Raw genomic sequence first — 25,957 nt, forward strand, 5'->3', positions numbered from 1 at the left:
ATTGAGATTTTCCAGTTTGGCTTTTCAAAAGTGTCAACTGTCAACCTTTCACAGGCATGTTAGTACTTAAAAATATACATATTACCTACCAATGAAAGTCTTTATATTTCTTTTACCACAGCCTTTGTGGGAAACGTCCACTGACATACACAAATGAATGTGTTTCCCTCCGTGAACAGCAGCAACGGTAAGGAAAATTTGTGAGGAATGACCACCACAGCTACATGGACAGTAAACGAGCTAAAAATGCCAACTTTACCAAGAGAAGGATGTTATGGAGCAGTCAAGTGACTGAGACAGACGACCAGAGTAGAAACACCACATCACTGACTATTTCTTCTACGACGTCAACACTTAGATGTTGCAGATTTCTGCTTTAACTCAAGCAAAATGACCTCAGCTGACTTCTCTCTCTGAGCAACAAACCACTCAATGAAATACTCCCTCTGGGTGACATCAAGCGGCCTGAAAACCAATGGCGACAATGACGATGAGTGCTCTTTTTCTGCCCGTGTGCCGTTTGATTTCACGTACTAATATCATGAGTGAGTGGAGTGTTAAAGACTTGGCGATCCATCCCTGGCCCTGCACCAGGAATGTGTGTGAGGTTGCGCATGTGTGTGAGTGCGGTATGTGTGTGTGTGTGTGTTTGACAGAGAAGAGAAGAGACTGAAACTTGACCCCACTGTCACTTGCATGTGGACAGCAGAACACAAACGAATGGGCTGAGTCAGAGTGTGTGGTTTGCTGCTGAAGCTGCGTTCTGTCCTTCCACACACACACACACATACACACACACACACACCAGCCCCACATGTCCTGCATACAACCTGAGTTTGAGCTCCACACAGCATCACCTCTTTTCACCCTGCTTGCCCACATGCATGTCACACAAAAAAACCCCGTCAAACAGCTGCCGTCACGGACGCAAATGTTTCACGAGCTTGCACATGCGCTGTCATCGAGCCAGAACTTACTGTAGAAGCACCCCTGTGGAGGGCTTTGCAGCAAACTGGCAATTTTCCATTGCGTCCTCGCTCACGTGTCCTGTCATTCAACCTGTCACCATGGAGATGAGCTCAGCTTCTCTGTGTCTCATGCTGTAGCGCACACACTGCAGCACACAGCAGCAGCAGAGGCAGGCACAGCCACTGCGCCTCACATGTGATTAGAGCCGCATCTTTGGACCATCCACTTGTGCAGTAAAAGCACAAAAAGCGCTGAATGTTTTGATCTTTAACAGCCATTCGTGTGTTACATTACAAGGCTGGGGGGAAGGAAAGTGGTCGCTAAAAGCATCTCAAGGTGAGCGTCACCTTAATAAGACAGAAAATAAGGACTGTTACACTCACTGAGGATAAAGGAAAAGTTAGTAGCAGCAGCAGCACGTAAAGGGCAAGTGCCACTTCAGATAAGTGTACTGAGTGGGTACCAAGTGGGATCACACCACTGATGCACATGCAGAGTGCAAGTGAAGGGTCAGCGCAACCTCCATGAATCCATAACGCCAGGAGTCATGCATGAGAAGAATATCATTCATGTCATGTGAGCAAATATTGTATATGTCTGAAACTATTCTTAAATTTCCTCAAAAACACAAGGCGGCAAATAAGAAAAGTGGGGAAAATTTACTACATTGCTACCTTCAGCTGGGGCATTTTTCTCTGGATTGTGTTTTTTATTGCAAATTATTCTGGCATGTAGAGAAGTTTAATGGCAGAGTGTTGTGTATACAACGTTATGGCTGCATTAAGCCAGAAAGCTACATATGAAAGAAAAATGAAAGAAAAAGACATACTCCACCGGAGATTTTTATGTGACATTGGCTCCAACTCTTCCTGCCTCGTGGATCATTACAAAGCTGCTGCTAAACAACATTTAACATGAACTTTTTAGAGCTAAAAAAGGTGAAAGCCTGCCCCTAAAATAAGCCCCAAAAAAACAAATAAACAAAACAAACAAAGAAAACTTCACGAGTTTCCCTACACAAATTATTCTGGCAGTTGAAATCAAGGTCAACAGTTATTATTTTGGGGAAAAAAAAAGGCTCCTTACTGTGAAATTTGGGACTTCCTTTGTGATCACTGGGAGGAAGGTCTGCGAACTGCACGCGGTGTCCCGACATGTCCGGTTCTCTCTGGCGACCACGGGCTGTGTCCTCCGGGCTCGTTTGTTTTCAAGTATCCGGTAACTTCCGCCGGTGGAGCCACGCCGCGTCCCGGTGCGTTTGTAGGAGCGTGGGAGTCTTTCCGTAGGCAGCGCTGCGGGCCGGCGTGGAGGGGGGCGGGGGCCGTCTGTCCCTGACTTCTCCCTCTGCTCCCGCCTGAGTCTCTGCGCTGACGGTGTGCCAGTACTGCGGGGGAAGCAGCCCGATCGGTCCTCTATCACCTGCCCTCTGCTCTGAAGCCTGGTGGTCCGTACGAGACGCACTGGAGCAGATGAGAGGCGCTAACCGCCCCCCCCGCATTAAAAAAGATAAAAACTTTTTTTCTGTCCACATGACCGCAGGGTTACGTCACCGCTGTAAAGCTTTCTTGGGAAATGATCCATAATAACCCCATAAAGTTTAAGACCTGCAGCCTATTTGTAGGATGATATTAATATTTACCCCTTTTATAAAAAAAAGTGTATGTTGTTGAGACAAAGTTGTCAACCAATCATTTTCTTGAGAACGCACTTTATAATGGATTAAAACTCTTTACAGCAGTGTCTTATTTCTCCCATCATTGATTACTAATCCTGAAGCGTTTTTAGCATTGATTTTTACGAGTCAGAGCCCTGAAGAAGCCCGTATAACTGACACGGAAGGCCAAGTAACCCGGCATTGTGATCCGTTTGAAAACAAATTCCTTTAATACTGTAACTTTGTCAGAAAGTGTATACAGGGGGCTACGACGCCACCTAGTGGAAGAAAAGTGTAGCGTTGTCAGCGGATCCCAGTGTGTGTCAGCAACAGGGAGGACAAAAAAAGAACAATATTGTGCAGTCTGGCACAACTGCAGGTCAAACTGCTGTTTCGTGAATGAGACGTGCAGTTTCAGAAGTCACAGCTGCATCAGTTCCTCTGTTGGAAAAAAAATGTGTTGTGTGGCAATAAAGTGACAATTTCATGTTTTATTGAGCTGTGGCACAAAACCTTACTAAGCTTAACCTTATTAAACCTTACACTGAGTCCTAACGCATGCTGTTTAAGGCCAGGACAGACATCAAGCATGACAGCTTTCAAACTGCTTCTCGAAATTTTTATATGAAAAACAGAAATAAATGTGAAAGTAAATGTTGAAAAGGAAATCATTTAAAATATCTCAACAGAAATAAAAACAAGAGGTAAAATGCAGTCGGTGCAATCTTGACTTCTTGTCTTGGAGGGGAAAAAAAAGCTTTGTGAGATTAAGCCTGTTCTCTTCCTTAAAAGCCATTTTCATAATAACAATTTATCAAGTAGGGATGTTAAAACAGTGTGACAACGTGAAGGAAGTCACACTGTGAAAATTAGGTCACTTAATGAAGACAAATTACACGTCTGGCTTTGAAATGAGCAACGCAATCCACTGGATTACAAAAACAAACAGTCTGAATACTTTTGGATTACTTCAACATCAAGCTTTGAAGGTATTGTACTTTAATACTTTAACTAAATCACCCCTTATAAAAGCAGTAGTGGCACAAATCACAGGTGTGTGTACTCTACAACAGGTGTTTTTTCAAGTGATGAGACTGGGACGAAACCTTTTTCATGAATATGAATACGATGAATGTGCTCCGCTGTATTACTCCTCATGTGTTGACTTGTCTGACATTATGTGTGTCATACTGGATAACGAGGAATAGACCGATAACCAAGTGTTGGCTGTGGAAATTAAACATTAAAATCACTGCTGATCAGGTTTCTTCAGAACTTTATTTTGAAATATTTTAAGCCTAAAAAGGAATAATTGAGTAATAGAAAAATAACCCTTGAATTGTTCTCACAGACGTGACTCAAACTCACTGGACTTGTCTGATAGGACTTTTGTGCAAAAGAGCGTAGCTATACAGATACTGAACAATGAAAAATGGCACACAAAGTTTCTCTGTACTTGGTGATGGCCTACAAAGCACAAACATTTAGAAAAATAACTAGTCGGACAGTGAAAGGCAAATAAATACAGTATACACAGTTACTGGATCATGTAACCCAAACGCAACAGAGGAACAGGCTCACACACTGTCAGAGACCACTGCCACTAATTGGACATCGCTGCCATATACAAAAACCAAAGTATGTGCACTGCACTTCCTTTCTCTCAAAATGCGAGTCTTATATATAAAAAAAAACATCATTTCAAGCATGTCGAAACCGAGCAGAATCGCTGGGTCTGCATTCTACTGTGTCAAGAGTGCATCCTTCAATACCCAACACACACCGCTTCTTTCACGCACTTCCGTTTTTCTCGATGTACATTTTGGATAACGAGGCTGCCATGGACTTCGCCAGCTCCTCGTCCCGTTTCCTCTGCATCTGCGAGTGTCTGCACCAGTCCTCGTACTCCGGGTTGGGGAGGCACCTGTCTAGAAGAACGTCGTAGTGACCATTGCTGAGCCAACTCAACCAGATGGCCGGTTTGGAGGTGTCCTCTTCCCCGAGACAGTGCACCATGGTGGAGACGGTGGGGCTCTCCAAGCTCCCCCCTGTTGTCAGGTGGATGACGACATTCAGCATCTGGCTCATGGCGAGAAGCTCGGGGTAGCCTGCCCAGGCACCATCCTGCGCCGCGTTGATCAGGAACTCCCCTACATCCCCTTCAATGATGGGGTTGAACTCATCCAGGTGGTCGGCGATGTGGTGCACCGTCTGCTCCCTCAGTTCCCCGTGCCTTGCCTGGTCCCCATACGTGGCTTTGCACACAGCTCTGTACAGACAGTTGCCATCTGGGATGATGTGGTATCTGTATTTATGCCTCTCCTTCAGGTACTGGTTTTGTTTCTCCACTTCAGCCAGGTACCGGGTGACTTTATCGTTGACATCGCCCCTCTCTTGACATCTCTGTGGGGACGACTCTTGCAGAACGCTGAGCTCAAAGGCCCGTCTCTCGTCCGATGCCGGGGCATTTTTGGCACAGCTCGGATCACTAAATTCTTCCTTCGTGAGGTCTTCCAGCTGAGCTTCTCGGGAGGGAACGAGCTCCTCTTCTTGTGATGAGGCCCATCCGTTGCATCTGAGGGGGGCATCAGTCTCTGAAACTGTATCATCCTCGCTTGAGTTTCCAACCAACCTGTCTTCCTCTACTCTGGGTCTACATATGTTGTTACTCTTAAAAAGGTGACCTCCAACCAGCTCTGGGCAGTCAGGAAAAAGCTCATCTGTCCCATTTCTGAGATGATCTATCAAGTCCACAATCAGATCAGAATCACAGTCATTACAGAGGAAACTTTCAACCTCGTGGGAGTCGGGGGAGAGCCGTTTGGTCTTGGACTCCCTTATGATGTGGACAGGCACAGACCTCTCCACTCCATCGGGTCTGCGGATTAATATCTCAGCAGTCGATGTGAAGTTCATTGGCCTCAACGATGAAGCTTCGTAACACGAAAAGGCAGGCATGTTTGCGGAAGAAGCAGCCTCACTCAGCGGATCCCCGTTGGTCGCTGAAGCTGTGCCTTGTTGTGTAAATCCTACTTTAGGAGCCGCAGAAGAAGTCGGTGTCGTCCCGTTTGGACGCTCCGATCCGGCCAGCAGAGTGACTGTTACTTTGCGAGACGACCTCGGGTAGTGTGTCAGCGCACTGTTGTACAACTGCATTTTGAAAGAGTCCTTTATACTGAACGCCGCGGCCGGGCTGTTACGAAAAGATGACAACAAGATCTAAAAATACCCTCCATGTCATCAACAACAGCAAAGTTGTAAGGGACGTTTCCATGGTACTGAGTCCCGCTACCATTGACACCCAGAGACGATCACCCTGTCCAGTTTAGCCTTCTTGCGTCATTTGCTGTTGGGGTGCCTCCCTAATTTTAGACTTCAAACTGTTACGGGACACTGGCCGCTTCCATAGTGTCAAGTCAGACAGAATGAAACCGATACGTCTTCCGTTTACATGCTTTCAAATTAAAATCCTATATTTTTTTTAAAAAAGAGCGTGGGATAGTTTTGTTGGTTTAAGAAATGCACAGAAGTGGGAAAAAGTAGGCTTACTCAGATTTTTAAGTGAAAATACTAATATCACAGTGTAAACGAGTATTCAAAAGCTTACTTGAATACCCCTAAAAACATGAAAGTATTAACATAAAAAAGCACAAGCCTGAAGGTCTACATCGGCAGAACTTTTCATGTAAAAGTTGGCAAAGTGCTATAAATTGACTACAAATCTATACTGACCACAAAATGAGACACATTCACTCCATGTATTCATTTCCTTTAGTAGGAGATTCCTAAATCATAGAGCAGACAACAGGATAGACATAACAGCACATCTGAAATTAATCTAATGATGTCTTTTACATCTATCTGTGTGTTTTTAAACCACTGTAACTCCGTATTGCATTTTTTTGTGATGAATAACTTACAAGATACAAGATAGGTTTATTTGTCACACACACAATCATACACGGCACAATGCTACCAAAAAATAGGTAAGTAAAATTAAATATTGTAAAAATTTAGAGTGTTTCTAAAAATTATTTTTCAAAATGGTTTTGTAAAAAAAAGCAAAACAAACCCTGACTGTGTGCAGACGCCATCCTTGTAAACTGGAATATGGAATCTTATGTGGCCAGTTTCAGAATTAGGTGATCGTTACAACTTTATTTTGAAGGCCAAGTCGCCTGACGTCATGCTGTCTGTGGGCGACTTGACGCACCTCTCAACTTTCAGGTTTAGACTACAGCAGTGCATCAGCGTTTGACCTCATGTCGAAAAATGTAAGAGATGTGATGTGTCACATTTAAATAAATTATGCTGTGTGTTAAAATAAGTGAGTTGTTCCTTTTCATCCGGCCAATAAGACAAGACAACTCATCACTATTTGGGCTATCCTGTACTGAGGAGTGTGCCTAAAACCATTTCCAAGCATATGAAAACAGCCATCCAAAAACTCATGTTGGACAAAGCGCTTTCAAGGTTTAGTAACATTATCTGAACGCAAAGACACCACTTTTATGTATCCTTAATATATTCTAAAAACTAACCAAACAAAAGCTTCAGAAAAAAATATTCTGAATCTATTGAAGTGCATAATGAAGTATTCTCGTAATAGCGTGCAATTATGGATCTGTCTGATTCTGACTTACTGGCAATGGCAGGCTGCTGCATGCCTAACCTGCTCAGATCTCTATTTTTAACACACTGACTCCTTCAGCTTGTCCGCATGAAACAGTCAGAGTGCTTGTGTTTAGTGAGAATGTGACTGCTTGATATAGATCGTATCTCAACCGAGGCAGTGAAATAATACGGCCTGGTTACGATTATTAACTTTGTCCATTTATCCATTTAAAACAAAATTCAAAACTTTATTAATGTGGGAAATTCACTGTTTAAATCTAAATTTCAACTGCCTTTGTCACTCATGTATTTGTCATTTACAGTAAAGTATTATAACATGTGGTGTTGTCGTGATGTTTGTAAACACTTCATCAGAAATTTCCCAACTTCGGGACTAATAAAGGACTATTTTTCTCGTGGTGTGAGGCTCCATTGAACCACCAGAGGGAGTCCGAGGAACGTCTGTTTGTCAGGTGAGGCTGCGTTCAAGTGAAGTATCGAAAAACCCACACACGGGGGCGACATTTAGCTTCGCAGGCGGAAATGAATGCCCCTCCGGAACAAATGCATGCAAAACGACGATGCTACAGCAGCTGTCGCAAGGCTGTGCACCGCATACAAATGAGGGCATTGATCGTTTCATTCGCTGCCCTGTTGTCTTTTAGTAACCTGAACCGGTGCACGAACGTCGGGCTGGAACGAACATCCCCTTGAATTTCACACATCTCCTCAATCCCGCGAGAAACACGAAACAGAACGAGCGAACTACGGCGACTGTGAGAGTGAAAGCAGCACAGCGTTGGCTGGTTCATGCCATAGACATAATCCCTTACGCAATTATATGGTGATTCGATATGAATCTTTACGAACACAACAAGCCCACAAAGGTTACTCTTAAACGCAAACACACACTGGGAGTATTACAGAAAGCAATTAAAACACCACAGGCAACTCGGCATGGTGCGTTTGGGGCCACAACACACCGAAGTGATAGCCGTCCGCACGAGATAAAACCACAAAGTGGCTAAAGCGGCTAAACTGATTAGCCTACTGTGCACCGCTAACGCAACACAAGGCGCACAAATGTATAGCCAACATCAGTAATGTTGTGGGGTTTTGTTTATTTCACACTGGGGTTGTTGTAGCCTGTTTATGTAAGACGCCACCACGAGGTCCGCAGTGCTCTCAAGCAGCCTGTTGTTTGTTGTTGTTGCAACACTGACTACCCGCCCAAGTCAATGCCTTTCCGCGGCGCATAATTTAATATACACGGTTGCTGTGTGTGTTTTGGCTTTGTTTTGGGGGGGCGGGAGGGTCTGCAGCCGTTAGACTGTATCCATGTCAGTGGAACAAGGCATGCTGATGTCAGAGATTTTTCCTCTGCCCTCCACAGTGGGAGGATCTCTGTGCGTTGAGTCACGCAGCTGTCAAAGATAGCTGTCACCCAGTTCCAGGATCAAACACACAGTCAATGAGAAAAGGGCTTTGAGCCGAAGGGACGCAAGAGGTCTCAGGTAACCCCCTTCACCCCCCGTAACTATCCAAACAAGGACGACCAGGAGAGGAAAAGAAAAAAGACTGGGAAAGAAGCGACTTTTGATGAACAAGGATTTTTCGAATATTCGGATACACGCTGGAGAAAAGAAGAAGAAGAAGAAGAAGAAAAACACACACACAGCACTAACACAAAGGCAATTTTCATCCGCGCTTTACGAGGGGGAAAAAGTGGGCATTTTCGGACGGAGATGAAGACGAAAAAGGGTAGGTTTGATGCTTTTTGAGATCCAATAAAAGTCCGAAGTGAGTTTAGATAACCAGAGACAGCGTTCAGAAGCGATTAACAGAGCGATTTCCCTCATATGCAAGCCATGCAGTCTATTGTTTCCTTTCCAGACATGACAGGGGGCTTTTTCTGCCATGTGCTGGCGCGATGTCAAAAGTCGATATGGCTACTTTTCACGTTATTTCTGATTTTTCAGTGTAGGTTTTATTTCCGTTTTGACGTTTTCTTTTAAAAAAAAAAAAAAGAAAGAAAGAAAAATACTCACACGCGGCTGTTTTGTGTCGCCATGTGTTGTTCTTGTCACGGTGTAATTAGGCTAACTTTAAAGCTCGCGTAAAATGTCAGAGCCGAGCCAAACGTTTGTCTCTTTTTCTTTTTATTCTTTACTTTGAAAACCAGCTAATTTAAGTGGAAGAGAGCCGGACGCTACATTTGTGTCGAAGTTGGACAAATGTTGAGGATACAAGCAAAAACTTTGGGGACTATTCAGAGCTCGGCAGTTTAAAGTGTTGCATTGTATTTATATTTTTTAAGCTTTAAATATAGACGTCTTGTACCTTTTAACCCTCCCTCCCTTCCCAGCTACGTTTTTAAATCTGAATTGTGGGCTAATGTTCATCCTGACCTCATTGTGGGAAGTTGCTGTTGCCTTGTTACATTCACGGACCTCGTGGTGCAGCGCACACATACACACACACACACACACAAAAGAAAAGCCCTTACAAGTTCTGTAAACTTACAAAAACCAGTGTCTTCGTGGCCTTAACACGTATTATCTGTCCATTCTGTCAAACTACGGAATGTCGAAAGGGTTTTAAGTTTATGGCGAACTCGCTGTTTGACTGTAGAAACTTTTGAATTGCATACAAAGAACCACGCAGCCCCAGATTCTTTTGTTTAGTCTGGAGACGCTGATTTGCAACAGGTCTCCCCTCCCCCTTCCCCTCTCTCCAGCCTACGTAATTACCTCATCCTGTTGGCCGCTCAGACTTGGGAACTTTCTTATTCCTCTCCCACTAGTTTGTCCCAGAGCAGACTGCATAGGCTTGTGGATTAAATGTCCTCTATATTTCTGCATTTTCTTAATGGCGTCTGGCTTAGCAAGCTGCGTGGCATCATATGAGCAACTACCAGTATACGTGTGCTTCTTTATGTACATGATTTAACTGGACCCTTCTTTTTTTTTAGAAGTCAAATTTATCATATGCCCAAAAACTAGTCCAAATCAGATTCCTGGCTGACTAAAAGTCATATCAAATAATCCGATCAAAGTGGGTTTTTACATGCGTTTCATAAGCCTAAAACTCCTCACGTTCAGAGTAACTCAAAGGCCCCAGTCTTGTTTGATCATGATTGACTTTGATGAGCCATGCCTAAATCAAAAAAGAAAAGCTGCTCTGTGATCTTTGCAAATACACTGTTGCTGTTCTTCAAAACAAGATCTGCCATGATAGAGTGATTGTCTCTGTGGTCAGCCCAGTGTGCCTCATTTATCCAAGCATGCAAGGTGTGCGCTCAGCCTGTGCAATAGACCTGGCTTGTATTTGTCTAGGCAGGTTTTATAACTGCCAGAGCATCAGGCCAGCCTTTGTGACGTCCCCCCCCCCCCCCCCTTCCAGTCCTCGCTCCCTCCGCCTCACACCCTCCCTCGCTCCTTATATGAATCACATGGCTGAGCTTGACAGCTTGCTTCTGACACATCAGCTGCCTCCCAGACAGCTTGCGTTTGGTAAACGGCTGCGGCAGAGCGGCTGGGAGACCGACAGCGGGGTGTCTGACATAAGAGGATATATATTTTTCTTTGTCCTTTTTTTCCCTCTCATGCCCTCTCGCTCGCTCGTGCAGGTTTGATGATGCTGTCGGGGAGCGAGACGGACGACGAGGACAGCGTGGACACCCCCCTGGATCTGTCATCTAGCGCGGGGAGCAACGGGAAGAGGAAGCGGCGGGGAAATCTGCCCAAAGAGTCGGTTCAGATCCTCCGGGACTGGTTGTACGAGCACCGTTACAACGCTTACCCCTCTGAGCAGGAGAAAGCCCTCCTGTCCAAGCAGACTCAGCTCTCCACCCTACAGGTATGGACACAGATATGACCGAACAGATAAGGTTGCGAGCAAACTCTTAGAGCGTGAAGAGGCCACTGTAAAAGTCAAAAGGAAGCAAGTGTCAGCTTGACTGAATCATTTCCTGTCTAGATGGCAAACAAAACATGACACATGCACAGTGAATTGAAGGTCATCCAGACCAGCTTGATTTTGCAACATTTTAAAGCCCGAGACAACGTGAGTAAACTCACTCCCTGTGTGCTGCGGGCTTGGCTGAGGCACTTGGACAGGAATTTCCCTCCCTCCAGCTCCTTTCCATCCCAGCTGTCTGGGAACAATGCAGAGTCATTTACATGGTTAGAGCTGCAAGTCTCTCTGAGCCAGTTACGACTAGCCTGGAGGACTGAGGAGGGAAAAAAAAAAAGAAGAGAGATGACCGTGATTACTGCTAGGACAAAGGAGATTACTTTGTATTGAAAACTAGTTTAAATATAAGATTAATGAGTCCAAACTGGACTTTTTGTTTAAACGTAATGTTCAGCTTGTCATAGTTTCAGATGTGATCGTGGTCTTTGGAGTAAACCTTAGAGGTTTGTGTTTTGTTTTGTTTTGTTTTTATTTCGGCACTGCTTGGAATGATACCCAGGAACTGCTAACAGTGTGAAATATACAACCTCCAGTCTGGAATACTGTGTGATGGGTGGTGGTGGTGGTGGTGGTGTCAGCCCTTTGAATTGGATTTCTCTATTGAAAACACAGGTGCAAACTGCACCTGGGGATAAGCCTACCAGCAGATTTTCTTTTAAATTGCAAGGCAGAACGTGAGTGAGCCATGTGATGCGCCTTTCTCACACCATGGATTCTTGTTGTTTCCAGGTGTGCAACTGGTTCATCAACGCACGGCGGCGGCTTCTTCCAGAGATGCTGAGGAAAGATGGCAAAGATCCCAATCAGTTCACCATATCCAGGAAAGGCAGCAAGGCTGGCGACAGCTTCTCTGACAGCTCCCAGTCCCCGAAACACAGCAGTCCTGCAGCAGGTACGGAGGAGAGCTACGACAAGCGCGTTCTCCACCCGTCCAGCTTCGAACCCGCCATGCCCGGCGTTCTGAGGAAGGCGGTTTCTCCCTCCATACCGTCTCCAACCTCCGTGTCCCCCTCCACAGGGCTCGTGCCCACCCGCCCTTCTGTCATCTGTCACACCACTGTCACCGCAGCAATGCAGGCCAGCCCGACAGCCTCCCACCCCTCTGTGCCGGGAATGAACTGCGACAGGGCGGCTGAGCTGCTTCAGTCTGCGCAGGCGCTGCTCAGGTGCCGGGATGAAGGGCCTGGCAACCAGCCACTCCCCGCCACTACCACCATCCTCAGCAGCACCGGCATGGAGGGCAACCTGAGCCCCCGCAGCGGGCTCTTCAACACCCCTCCCCCCACCCCTCCAGACCTCACACAAGACTTCAGCGGCTTCCAGCTCCTGGTGGATGTGGCCCTCAAACGGGCTGCAGAGATGGAGCTGCAAGCCAAACAGCTGGTCTCCTAAAGGGAGAAAGTGACAGAAGAGGAAGAAGACGAGGCAATAGAGACTGAGTTTGTGTCTCAACTATGGAACTCCTCCGAGTTTAGTGACTTGTCTGCACGCAACAGAGAACAAATCCACATGACAGCCTGATCATTTCTATTTTTGGTATACCAATCAAATTGATGAGGATGTTTTGGTTTTTTTTTTATGGAAAAAAAAACTGTATCGAGGTGCCTTGGCTGTTGTTTATTCATTTCACATACATGCGTATGTATCTACATGTGTATCTTATTTGCACACAGGGACCAAAAATGTTATCAGAGAAATGCTGCCTGTCTTATGTCTTTCCATATTACTGTATATCATTTTAGAGAACAGAGCAAGCGCTAGGATCAGCCTTCTTTCACACACCAATCAGACGGATTGGTCGAATCCACGCATACTCGCATCAGTTCACGATTGGTCTGCCTTGTTAGTTTGCACACTAAAGGCAGAAGAAGGTCATCTCAGTGTCGTACACATACTTTGCTCTTGGCATCTATGACAAACTTATTCACTACTGTAGTAATGTTATGTGTTTTCATGAGTATAAGTATAGTTTTGATTTTGTAATTTACTTTTAGCTATTTTAAAAGAAAAAAAACCTCTATGCTTTTTTTTTTTTATACTCTTTTTTTTTTTTTTTTCACCCACCAAGGGATACTTCAGATGACCAATGTAGCAGGTTCTTAGTCTGAGCCTTCATCCCATCACTCAGTGAAAAACGACGGCCAGTGGACTGGAAAATTAAACACTACAGATGTCTTTTCTGCATTTGCTGTTTTACAAACCTGACAAAGACAGCATTTTTGAAATCACCAAAAAAAAAAAAAAAGCATTTTCATGTATATTAAGACCATATGTACAGTCAATGTGACACGATGCCCAATGATGTGATTTCTTTTCATACTGTGCAATGTTTGTGGCAAATAGGGGTCACATGGGATTCAAATAAAGTTTTGTTTTTCTACATCTCAGAATCGATCATTTGGTATTTTCCCTCCTTTGGCTCGGTCGGATCACTTAAACCTAACACATGTTTATTCCGGGCTGTATTCTTGTAAATCCCACAGAACTTAGTGAAGATTACCAATTCATCCCTCAAGGATAAGGAGAGTGCATTGAGTCAGACTGTTCAGTGGATAAAAGGAGGGAGGACAGAAATAGTATAGTGCTCATGTCTTTCCACAGGCTACCGTTAGGGCATTCAGAGACATTCCTGTGAGTGAGAGGTTTACAACAGCTCCTGCCAATTAGCATAATCCTGCATAAATTAACACGAGCGTACAGCAGACGTCAACAGTTTCTTGCCAGCGGGTCTTTATGTGCGGCTGTGTCTCAATAGAGTCAATGTAAGGGAGCTTACAACTGAGCATGCTGGCTCGTTGGAAGGCGAAGAGGACAGCTGTTCCCTTCTGGTCCTGCTAAATCTTCTCTATTGGCCTCAATAGGATTTGTTGTCTCTATTTGCTGAGACAGCCAACCTTTTCATTTATTACATGTTCTTCTCTGAAGCGCAACGCCAAACTATTTTTCTGTTTTGAAAGGACTGAAAACCTCTGCTGCGACTGGCATTTTGATGCATTTTAAATATCCCAGGAAATAATCACTACTCCCACACTAATCACCTGGCTATATGTGGTCAGATTATCAAAGTGCTGGTCATCAACACATATAAAAAGTATTTTGTGTTTTCCACCTTTTGTCAGATGTTGCCTGTTGAAAGTGATGGCTCTTGGTGGTGGTGATGGTGGTGGGGGGTCCAAACTTGGGGATGTAATCACTAATATGGGTTTAATCAGACTTCCAGGCACACAGCGGGCAGTTGAAGCCCACCATGGTGAGCCATCTGAAAGGTAGACAGACACAGAGCCAGGCTTTACACAAAGATGACGCCCACTTCCGCAACCCTCTCTTTCAACCCCCGACCCCCACACACTCCTGAACTCTGGCCACTGAGGTCAGCGTGCCTGCCCTCAGCACTGACTGATGTGTGAATGACGAATCACCAGAAGTTGCACGTACAGGAGTGATGGGGCTCAGCCAAGGCCAAAAGTGCTGTCTAATTATGGGGACCCGCCCCTGCGGAAAGGAAATGCCCTAAAAACACACCATGCTGGCCTTGTAATCTGTTTAATTATATTCCAATTGAAAACACATGTGGAGACAGGGAAAGAAATGAACGCCACAAAATTATGGCAATGATATATTTTTTTTTTAATGCTGATAAGAGCTCATACACGTGCCATAACATCAACAGTGTAATAACATTAATTACAAAATGTATATCTGCTTAATATGTTATTTGATTGTTTTTTTTTTTTAGTTTACATTTACATAGGGAAACATTCATTTATGTACAAATGTTTTTCTCTTAATATAACTACATCACAACGTCAGAATTGCCAGGAGTGCTGGAGTGTCTTTTGAGTTTAGCAGTTAACCACAGTCCAACATTCTGGTTTCTAACTCCCTGCTATATCAGGAGTATTATATTTGATATGTTAATATAATAAACCTAAATAAAAAGTCAATCATTTGACAGACAATTCAATTCAAATACAAGCTTCCAAAGTAAAAAATACTAAAATGAGCTTCATCTACATAAAATGGCATTAAGTTTGAACTACAGTTACTTTTACGCATCCTTCCTAAACTTCATATTGACCAGCTAAAGGACATACAAATCATACTGTGTTACTGGTAACCTCATCACTTGAGTTCCTTCACAAACATCTCTCCTTAAAAAACTTCCAGTAGGCCTTCGACGGGACAAAAAGCAGAAACATATCCTTAACTATTGTTATTCAATGGCACAAAACGTTTTCAGATCAATACAGAGAACTGCACATCAAAGACCTGTTATTTAATTATCAAAACTATTATGTGATGGCTAAACCAGCTCAGGATTGTCCCCACATTCGAGCAGCTGACAGAAATACCTTGTTATCGTGAAGTAATTAGGGCTGAGACGTTCAACAGGAGCGTCGTTCAAAAGATGGCATGGACACTATTCCCTTATTTAACATCATGGCCTATCCTTGTGGCTGGGGTTATGTACAGTAAGAGACAAAGCCATGGGTCACACATACAGTCACACTCTCTCACTCACACACATGCACACATAAACAAACAAACAAACACACACTTCTTCCCCTGAGACTGCTGTTGTGCTCGACTATCATATTAGAAATTAAGGCTGATCACTGAAACAGAAAGAAAAAAACAAAAGTGCCTGTCATGCAAAAGAGCCAACAGAAATACAACATAAACACAGTATAAGGGCCTTGCTGTCAGTGCATAATAATAATAATAATAATAATAATAATAATAATCACAATGTCAGGAAACAATGTCCTGATCAATAAATTAAACATGAATACAAAATATTACAAATTGGATTATTTTTCTGTATGACCTTCAAATAATTGCTTCATTTGGAGGCAGAGATAGTACACACACAGTGAAGAGAAAATAGTCCCTTTTCAGTCCTTTTTCTTAATACTGTCAATAAACTTCTCATCTTAAAAAGGACATAATAAAATATAGTACAACTACCAGTTTTGTACCAAATATCAGTATTTTAGCATTATTTGTAACACTGAAGAGTTTGAACGCGATATGAGAAAGGATTGAACCTGTTTAGAAAAGACAAAAATATCAGTTAACTTGTGTCAGCATGCATGTCATGTCGTTACACTGTATGTTCTTTATACAAACATGATCTACTCGGCTTGAAACGAGACGAGACGGGCGGTTTGTTTACAGTTTGTTGATACTGCTACGTTCAGCTTCAGTTAGACCTAGGACCTTTTAGACCTAGAAAAATAGGAAGCACTTTTTGAAATGAACATCTGAATCATCCACACACGCTCCCTTTCTCACACACACAGATCAGGTTTGTGGCATTTTTCTAACAGTGATTCTTTTTAGTGAGTTGCACTCATTCTGCAGAACCTCAAAAGCGGCTCCCGGGCTCAAAAGCTACTTTGCCTCACCTGGAGGAACAGAATCGGACCTCTTGACCTTTCCTACAGGGTCGGCCTCGTGGAAAGACCCATTTTCAGACAGAGAGCCAATTGTGTCACCGATTTGACGCTATGGTTTCCTTGTCTGGTCTTTCCGTTTTCTAATGTTTAGCCTCATTACGCAAAAACATGGGATTTTATAGAAAGCTAAATATAAAACTGAATGTGAGTCAATAGGTCTGGTCTTTCCACTTGATCTGAGCAGATCAGTACAAACACACCGCTCACTGTGTGTGTTTGGATGTATATACGTATACACATGCCACGTGGACACGCACGCCCCCTCCCTGTTTTCCTTTGACATTAACATGAAGCATCACTGCTGTGCTACACCTGGCTTACTTTGTAATAATAGGCCACTTTAAAAAAAGGGATTTGTAAGACAGGTCTTGTGAGGGGCGGGTGGAGGTACGGGGGGAGTGACTGCTACATCAAAGCTGGGAGAAGGAAAATGGTGGTGAAGGTTGGGGGGGGGGGGGGGGGGGGATAAATAATTAAATAAATAATTACTGTAAATGTACATTTCTTGTTCAGACAACCTCCATCGTGACTGACTCCACAGTGATCTGAGAAGTCTGCAAAAAAAAATGTGATTATGTTATGTTAGCACCTAAGCCTTACCATTCAGTGCTATTGTGTGGATGGGACATGTTTTGGACATGTGTAGGTGCATGTGTTTGTCTCATAGTCTGGTCTGAGCCTCTGGGATATAGATCTCGATACTGTCTGCGCTTTCCGTAGCAGAGCTCTGCCGAACTGACGCGGCACGTTTGGCAGCTAGCAGGCGTTTGCGAGCCTCCAGACGCTGGCGCTCAGAGCTCTCCAGCGAGCGGTCCCTGGCCAAGGGAGGGTGGCCCTTCAGGGGTTTCTTTGGCACCGGAGGGGGCATCCTTCTGTCCTGAACAGGAATGACAAATAGTCTTAATGACAGACCACCGAGTCCTCGTGGCAAGCTGCAGCTAAACACAGTAAGGAGCAACACAACTGCAGCCAGCTTACGTAAGGGTTAGCATGAGTGCTGTGGCTGCTGTGGGCATAATGTCAGAGCATGCAATTTTAAATGAGGTTATGGTTCACAGTGGCAGCCATTTGTGTGGGGTAAGAGAGCACGGTGGTGGCCTTTTGCATGAGGTAAAAGTGACCATTGGAGGTGGAGAGGCCCCAACGGTGCATGGCAGGTAGAGTAGCTTCTCAAAAGCAGCTCACTGTCAACAACAAGACAAGACAAAACAAAAATACATGTGGTGACGTCAGGCAGGCAACATGACAGTATGCAACACACACAACCGCATGCTACAACAAAGCTTAACTCAAATTAACGGGGCCAATTCGAAGTTTACAGTAAAGACAGCAGATAACGTGCAGGTTAGTAAAGCACTCCAAAACAAAACTGAAATTTGATTAATTTGATCAGTTAAGATGGAGTACCTGAATTTCTGGTGGGGTCAGAGGTTTCCAGTTGTTGGCTTTGAGTTGGTGGAGTTCATCAAATTTCAGGCTAATGTTCTCGATAGAGAGCTGGAGCATGTCCCAGAAACCTGCCAGGTCCTGCGAGATGGGCCGTGGGTGTGCATTTGGGTTCTGGAAAATTGCATAGACACACACGAGCACATGAACACACACATACACAAACACAGACTGTTTACATGCCTGTCATACATTTTTGAAAAGATGCTGTTGCTGTCTCATGATTACGTTTTGAAGCAACTGTGTGATTCACAGAATTGGTTTACAAGCCAGTCAAACATTGTGTTAGTTACAGATTATAGATTTTTACGTAAATCATGCGCCATACTGTAAATATGTGGGAGCACTCAGCTCGTATCCACAATGTGCCATTGACTCCTTTGTTACCATTTGTTTTGAATCTTACATCCACCCTGGTTTAACCAAAAATACAAGTTTGCCAATCTATCTGTCAAGTACTTGTCTTCGATTCATACATGCTCCACTGCTATAAATACAGACATTTTACAGTTCACAAATAGTATTTTTATTCATTTTATAATTAGTACTCAGGGTTGAAAGTGATTCAGAATGAAAGGTCTATAATGGATAAATTATGCAATACAGACAGTTCTAATATTTTGACCTGCAAAATGAAAAATAAAAGTGAATATCTGCATTTAAAATCTGCTTCAGTACAGAAATATACTGGTATCAGCATCTAAAATTCTCTGTTTGTCAGGCTCTAGTTTTCACACAGCATGTTCTACTGAGTGAAAGACGGTGTGAGGGTGTGCAGATGCACACTCTACACTAGATGCATAGCAAATGAGCGCCGGCCTGGCCTGTCAGGATGATTTGTGCAGGATGATGTCAGTGTTGAAGGGGGGGGTTGGGGGAGCATGCAGACGATGAGGTGACACATACCAGATTCTCCTCACACAGCTCCCGGAACTGCTGGAACTTCTGGGACATCAGCAGCTGGGCACTCCCCACTGCACTGCGGATCTTCCCCAGGACTGCAGAATAGACACAGACGCACATGCATGCATGCACGCACACAAACACGCACACACACAGAGACACACACAATTTACAATGCAATTACTCACAGAACTGCATACTGCAGGGATGTTGCAGCACTGACAGAGAGGCTGCTTTTGCAGTGCAACAGAAAAGGATGCGCTAGAGTCCTCGATTATTTCTGCCTCTAATGGAACAAAAATCAGATTAGCCAAGTGAATAATGACTGAAATATGATGAAATCCAAATTCTAAAAAGACGCTCTCCAAAACACAAAAGCCTACATGAACATAAATTTTAAAATATCATGTTTACAGCGCATAAGAAATGATTTAGTTGCTCTTGTGTTAAAAATATAAATCACATACATAAAATAACACAATGCTTGTATGGCAGATAAACAAGGTTGTAGTACATAGCCTGACTCCAGTGGTTGTTCCTATTCACTCACGTCCCTGTGGTGAGGAACTGTCAGTGCATACATTAGACTACATGAAAAAAACAGGATCAAAAACTGAGAGGGGGGGGGGGGTGAAGAATCTGCACTGCACTCTTCAACTCCTTCAGGATGTGTGTGTGTGTGTGTGTGTGTTTGTGTGTGTGTGTGTGTGTGTGTGTGTCTGTCTGTGTGCAGGGGGTGGGGGGTGCTGGAAACATAACCTTGAGACAACCTCCCTGCTCTGTGCGTTCTGTGAGAGAATCTCTAGCCTGGAACCATAACAGCACACTGGCTGCATAAGCAATGACATTTTTGGTAAAATCAGCTCTGCAGTACAGGTATAACTACAGTGCCTACCGCCTGAATCTTGTTTGCTCAGCCTTGGATGTGCATGTGTGGGTACGTGCACATAAACATATTCAGACATTTGCAGGAATGCACCGCAGTGTGTGTATGTGTGTTACATTAATATCAAATGGAGAGTAACTCCTTCATTGTGTTTGCATGAGAGATCATCATACAGTGTGTCTAAACGACAGATGTGTGGCTACGGCCGGGCATATTGATAAGTATGCCCGGTATGTCTGTGGAGGCCAGAGGGCCTGACAGAGAAACAAGCAGCTATTGTGGACTATCAGAGGAGGGGAGGAGAGGAGACAAGAGGAGAGGAAAGGAGAGGAGGAGAAAAGACCTAATAGGCACAGCAGACTTGTTTTCACATCTTGGCATTTAGACCCTATGACTCAACTCACTCTCGTCAGGAAGCTCATTTTCAACCTCATCCTGCTCCATCTGTCTACACCAGCCCTCCATACGCTCCATCTCAGCCTGCAGCAACTTGAGGAACCAGCGGCCATCACGGGGGCACACTGACCGCCCGACAGCCTCCTGAGCCTCCACTTCGGGCTCAGCCACGCTGTCCATCCACGGGTCTGGAGGGGGCAGGATGGAAGGGTCGAACCCCACCTCCCCGTAGTCGTCACCGGCACAAGCGTGATAGTGATTCCCCGAGCCCTGGATGCTGACAGTAGAAGTGGCAGCGTCGCGGGAGTGCTGGCGTGGCATGGTGGCAGAGTGACGCGGCTGCACCTCTGGGACATCTGCGGGGCCATCGAGGTCAGCCTGCACGGCCGTGGTTACGCTGTTGGAGCGGGTCATCCTGCGGTAACTAGAAAAGGAAGAAAAGAACTTATTTTAGCAGTAATTATGATAATATTAGTTTACAAACAGTTCTTGGGTGAGCTCCAATAAAACACTGAAATGATCATAGCGATCTCATCAGTGATAGCGATGAATAGATGGCTTTCATAGTGTGTCGCTGTCTGTGTGTGTGTTTTGTCACCTGGCTCATTCAGAAGCAACAGAGTGTGCAATCGTCTGTCGCACAACAAGTGTGTCCGGGCTGGGCTGATGCACGCACACACACACACACACACACACACACCTGGGATCCTTCTCTACAGCTGGGTGTGCCATGTCGTATTTGGCTCAGCGGCTCTGTCGGGCAGCCTCTGCCAAGTCCCTTCGCGCTACGTGCAGACAGCAGACACTCGTATGCAGAGACTGAATCAACACACACACTCAGCTACGTTCTATAGAGCAGCTCACCACCCCACTAATGAATGGGACGCCAGAGGGACGCGCATGTTGGGGGGGAAATAACTGGCCGGCTAAAGTGCAGTGATTAGAGGAGCCAGTAGTTTAATCACTGCAAGATTACAACTCAAAGTGGTACACGACTCAAAGCACATCTTTTATTAACACATACAAAAATGTACCCGAGTGCTGCTCACTGAGACACTTGAAAAGGAGAGATAAACTAAGCTGGCACAAACAGGGGCTCCAAAGATACAAACAAAGAGCAAATAAAAGTGGAACTGCACACAAACTCGTCACATATGCCCTCATGCAAACTTTTACATTTAAATTTTAGCTATTCCAAGCATGCCTTACTGTACTGTTAAACATATGCAAGTTTACATATTTGACTATCTCTGCTGTCAATACACAGCAAATTAATAAGAAGCAACAATTTTGCCAAGCCAGAAAACACATGCCCACAGTCCTCTCACACCTCAGCTTGACCCGCCTGCAGCACGACACACATAAATGATCGTAGCTCCATCACGTCTGCATCTCCGGACACACACTCCTCAGTGAAGCCGACCACTGAACTCTCTACCTCCCCCCTTTTCTCATTCATCTCTTCTCTTCCATGAACAGCAAAAAAGGGCAAGAGCAAGGGAGTGGCTTCGGGTGAGATCAAACACAGCGTGCATGTGCTTTATGTGTGCGTACCCACAGCCCTTCGAGCGTGTGAGTGTGTGTGAAGAGCAGTTAAAGAGTAACTCCTCCGAGCAGGTGTTCAGTTCTAATGACCTCAGCCTGCTTTCTATCAGCCTGCTAACAACTTCCTGCAGCGGCAGAGACGGGCAAGGCCGAACACAGCCCAGACAGAGAGACGGATATATCAATAGGCAGGAGGCAAAAGAACAAGGAAGGGCATTTAAAGAGAAAAGTCAATGTGCAAGAGACTATAAAACACAAGGAAAGTATGCAGGAGGAAAAAAAAGAGAGACGAAAAAAAAAAAACAAACCCAGAGAACGTCCGTGTTCTTATTGCATCCATGTGAGGAACACGAAGAAAAGCTGTAAATCACGTCATTCCATACGCTGCTGCTTTCACAAGGCCTTTAGGTTTGTTTTGTTAATAAATCTTAATGTTTTTCCTCTCATCGACAGAGAACACAGTTCAAACCACAGACATGAGGAAACACTGAAACATCTATAAACAAGAAAAAGAAAAGTACAGATGTCTTATTTGTATACAGAAAGAAGCGCTGGAACACATGTTGGATGATGGAAAATGCAGCATTACGCTGCCAGTTGTTCTATTACACACCACAAAGTGACATTCAAAGATTGCACGTGCACCTGAGGCTTCTTGTTTGTTTGTCTTATGCCACTAATGACAAACCTCCAGTCAGTTAGGACAAAAACAAACAAAAAGACAGGGAGGTCGAGCTGTCCCTTAGGTTGACTCTTCGAGAGGGGTTGTGCACGTGCTTTAGTCACTCAGACCACTCACTCAATGTTCCAGTTCCCACTGCAAAGCCATCTGGAGACCACCAACCCCAGACCGAAACTCACAAGGCCCTGCAAACTGGAATCCATCAATTAATTCATCAAATTCTGTCTCATTTGTATATCATCGGTTATATTTTGCACTATTTGTATCTTTAAGATCAGGCGGTTATCTAAATTCTATAGATACATATAGAAAATGTCATTTTAAAAATAACTTAAATTGTATTTTAAACACTTTGAAATCTGACTTGTGCGAATAAATATGATACTTAAATAAAAACCAGTGTTCAGTTGCAGCATTTCGGTACAGAAAGAAGTCGCAGACATTCACGTTGTTTGTTGTGTTCGTCTCTTTTCCAGCTCTCTTCCACTCCCTCTCATTTAATCCTAGTTCAAACAGCAAGGTGAGGTTACGACCTGCGACTGCTGCATATAAAAACCCAGACTCTCTCTCTCTCTCTCACACACACACACACACACACACAGACAGAGACACACACAACTAAAGGAGTGTGTACAATGAAGCGAGGCCGTAGGAGTTTGGCACTCTCACTGTCTGGGAATCCAATGTAGGGGGCAATATGCCCAGCCAGACCTCCCAGGTACACACACACACACACACACATGCATGCTAACAGGTAAACAATCAAACAAAAATGCCTTCCCCCATCTACTCTAAACATTAACCTGAGAAATGCGCATTGCTGTTCTGCCATACATCCAAGACTTAGCAGACTAGAAGGTGTCAGGATGAGTTAATATTTGGCTTGGCAACTCAGGGAAGTCAGAGCTTGGTTAGTCAGCTGAGACCTCCCCTTTCAGAAAGCCCCTCACATTCCCTGACACTGTGTAAGTGTGCATCCAGCCCTCGCTGTGACCTTTGATTAAAGGTGATGTCTCTTTGAATTCCCGAAGCATGCCTTGGCGACCAGCACGAAACCAGTACCGTGGTTAAATTTGTCAACTTCCCTCATGAAACAGAAGGTCACTGTTTTGACAGGGTGAACGAATGCAGATAAAGACACCATAAATGCCTGCGTGTCCCACCAGAGGCCTCGATGAGCTTAGTGAGATGTGAGCTAATGAAACACTCGGCTGCTTCTCCTCAAACTGCAAACATGTTGCAGAATAAGAGGCTGTGGCTGACAGCACAGCGATCTCTTAGTACTCTCAGAACTAAACAGACCCAATAAAACTCTACCCCCCCTTCTTTTTAACTCTCCCTCCCTCTCACACATACACACACACACAGCCTGAAAGTAGCCTGAATCACAATGAGCGAAGCAACAGATGGCTGTCAACTCGCCCCCTCCACCTTCCCAGCTCCCTGCACCACATCCTCTGGCCCAGCTGTCACTTGGGGCCCCTGGCTGAGGGGACTCTGACGCCAACCTCCCCTGAACTGGGGACAGCTGCTGCAGGGAAGCAAGTGCGGGGGGGCGGACTCAAAAGCTTGCAGTGCACACTACAAAACCTCTCTCTGTCTCTACAAGTCTTCATCTTGTTCATACTAACTCTGCGTCATCCCTGCCATTAGACTTATCCAGTTTCACTTTCACAACCTCCCTCTCCTTATCTCACTACTCACCATCGCTCATCCTCCACCTGAATTCCTATTGACTGGAATTTGGACTGCTCCTCTGTCGGCCCCCCTTCCTCCGGGTCCACCTATGAGGAGGAGCAGAAACTGTCAAACTGCATGCCAGAGTTTTGTTTGGAAACTCCGACAAGTTCAAGCCCCAGTTTCATCCACTAACCTGGATCCCTATGGAGAGGCACTTGCGGAGAGCTTCTCTCTGCGCCTTGCTGTCCGCGGAGACATGTGCGACGGCAGAGGTGGTGGCGGTGGTAGTGATGGTGATGGTGCTGTTGGTGACGTGCTGGCTGGCAGGGCCGTGCACTTGAGCGTTAGCTGCCTCGATGGCTGCTGTCAAGGCCTTCATGCTGTCGATGCTCTCCGTGGAGTTGGACAGGCCCGGCTGGGAGCTGATACCTGTCCGCGGGCCGGAGCCACCATCCATGTAGGCATCTTGGGCGGACTCGGTGCTGCTCTGGGCCGTGATGGATATGAATGGTTTGGACGGGGTGGTCCGTGGTGGGACTGGGGGAGGTGTCTTCTTGTAGGTAGTGATGCATGATGACACTGCAGGGAGGAGACAGAAATATAGAGATAAAAAATTACGACACCATGAAAGTATGCATCAAAAAAAAAGAACTTCTTAATCAGTTAAATAACAAATAAATTGAAACTGTAACGGGGTATTCCACCAATTTCACACACAAGTTCAGTTTAATCATTATTTTAAACAGCCTATTATACAGCCTGTGAAAACACTCCTTTACCTTTTTCTGCCTTCAGTAGGAATCAGGGATCAGAGCTGTGATGCATTATGGGAAATGTAGGATTTTGTGTTTGTGAAATGAGACCCAGAGACTAAAAAGTTAAGATATCTCAATCTCTGTTACTGCAATTTTGACCATTCAGTCTGTATGAAGTTGAGCTCCTCAACTTTGTGAAAGTGCAGTACTAAATGAAGGCTGCTTGTTGGCCATACAGATCAATGCAGCAGTGAATAATGACAGTACAGCATAAATATAAACAGCATAATATAAATAAGATAATAAGCAAGTACAATGAGTACATGGGAGATAAGAAACATCCAATATCTGGCAAATACGGAAATCTGAAAATACGGAATGCATGCATTTTACACAACATAGAATCAAATTAAAACATCAAATCTAAATCAGTTCAATGCCTGAGGGGAAAATGACTTCAGTTACAGCTGACACCCTGACAGAATACCCAGAGGTCTTAGGTCCATGTGTTGAGAGTCAGTGGACAGTAGATCAGGACCAACTTTAACAGGTCAGAGCCTCGTCTAGTAATAGGATTAGCATGTCAGCCACTTGACCCACTGATCTAGATGGTTAAGCCATCTACGCATTTACTGTATACATCCAATCTGATGGTACTGAATATAGCCCTGCACGCTTGTGTGCCTCAGTGTTGTTTGCACATGTAGGTCCACAGAGGTTAAATGATATTCACAAAACAGAGAACTTTAAATTATACTACAAGAGAAAGAACGGAGAAAGCAAGAGAGCTCAGTACACTCCAAAGGCATTGCATTAAGGCACAAAACAGCATCACAGTAACACTCCTCCTCTTTCTGTCAGTGCTCTCTCCTTCTCAGGTTACAACTACAGGTTTTGCACAGACAATGGAGTCTCTCACACACGCACTGATTCACAAGGCCGTGTATAGAAACATGCCAAGAGACAAAAAAACACAGCCTGTCTAAAGAAAGA

General features: G+C 44.6%; 4 protein-coding genes across 9 annotated transcripts in view; 1 reads left to right on the forward strand and 3 right to left on the reverse strand.

Moving 5' to 3' along the window:
* Window positions 1–2,474, reverse strand: part of si:ch211-285f17.1 (sickle tail protein homolog) — a 102,925-nt gene extending 100,451 nt beyond the window's left edge. The window contains exon 1 of the mRNA XM_046372094.1: window positions 2,056–2,474. Coding sequence (XP_046228050.1) covers window positions 2,056–2,125 — 70 coding nt within the window. The 5' untranslated portion in view covers window positions 2,126–2,474. The remainder of the gene's footprint in view (window positions 1–2,055) is intronic.
* A 1,408-nt stretch (window positions 2,475–3,882) lies between these two features.
* Window positions 3,883–9,901, reverse strand: LOC124049953 (OTU domain-containing protein 1). The gene is made up of 2 exons (XM_046372117.1): window positions 9,761–9,901; window positions 3,883–6,093 (listed from the first exon to the last, which is right to left on the reverse strand). The coding sequence occupies exon 2, from the start codon at window positions 5,777–5,779 to the stop codon at window positions 4,415–4,417; it is 1,365 nt and encodes a 454-aa protein (XP_046228073.1). The 5' UTR covers window positions 5,780–6,093; window positions 9,761–9,901; the 3' UTR covers window positions 3,883–4,414.
* tgif1 (TGFB-induced factor homeobox 1) lies at window positions 8,611–13,594 on the forward strand. The gene is made up of 3 exons (XM_046372122.1): window positions 8,611–8,998; window positions 10,866–11,095; window positions 11,942–13,594. The coding sequence occupies exons 1-3, from the start codon at window positions 8,983–8,985 to the stop codon at window positions 12,602–12,604; spliced, it is 909 nt and encodes a 302-aa protein (XP_046228078.1). The 5' UTR covers window positions 8,611–8,982; the 3' UTR covers window positions 12,605–13,594.
* Window positions 13,595–14,820: 1,226 nt separating this feature from the next.
* Window positions 14,821–25,957, reverse strand: part of dlgap1b (discs, large (Drosophila) homolog-associated protein 1b) — an 84,509-nt gene continuing 73,372 nt past the window's right edge. For 3 of the 6 annotated variants that reach the window (XM_046372107.1, XM_046372104.1, XM_046372106.1), the window contains 6 exons: window positions 24,403–24,788; window positions 24,234–24,313; window positions 20,311–20,726; window positions 19,024–19,115; window positions 18,079–18,231; window positions 14,821–17,548 (listed from right to left, as the gene is read on the reverse strand). In XM_046372107.1, coding sequence (XP_046228063.1) covers window positions 17,333–17,548; window positions 18,079–18,231; window positions 19,024–19,115; window positions 20,311–20,726; window positions 24,234–24,313; window positions 24,403–24,788 — 1,343 coding nt within the window. In that variant the 3' untranslated portion in view covers window positions 14,821–17,332. The other 3 variants (XR_006841513.1, XR_006841514.1, XM_046372108.1) reach the window with 3 other exon arrangements.

The sequence above is a fragment of the Scatophagus argus genome, chromosome 18 (assembly GCF_020382885.2).
Source record: "Scatophagus argus isolate fScaArg1 chromosome 18, fScaArg1.pri, whole genome shotgun sequence".
NCBI classification, from domain to species: Eukaryota; Metazoa; Chordata; class Actinopteri; family Scatophagidae; genus Scatophagus; species Scatophagus argus.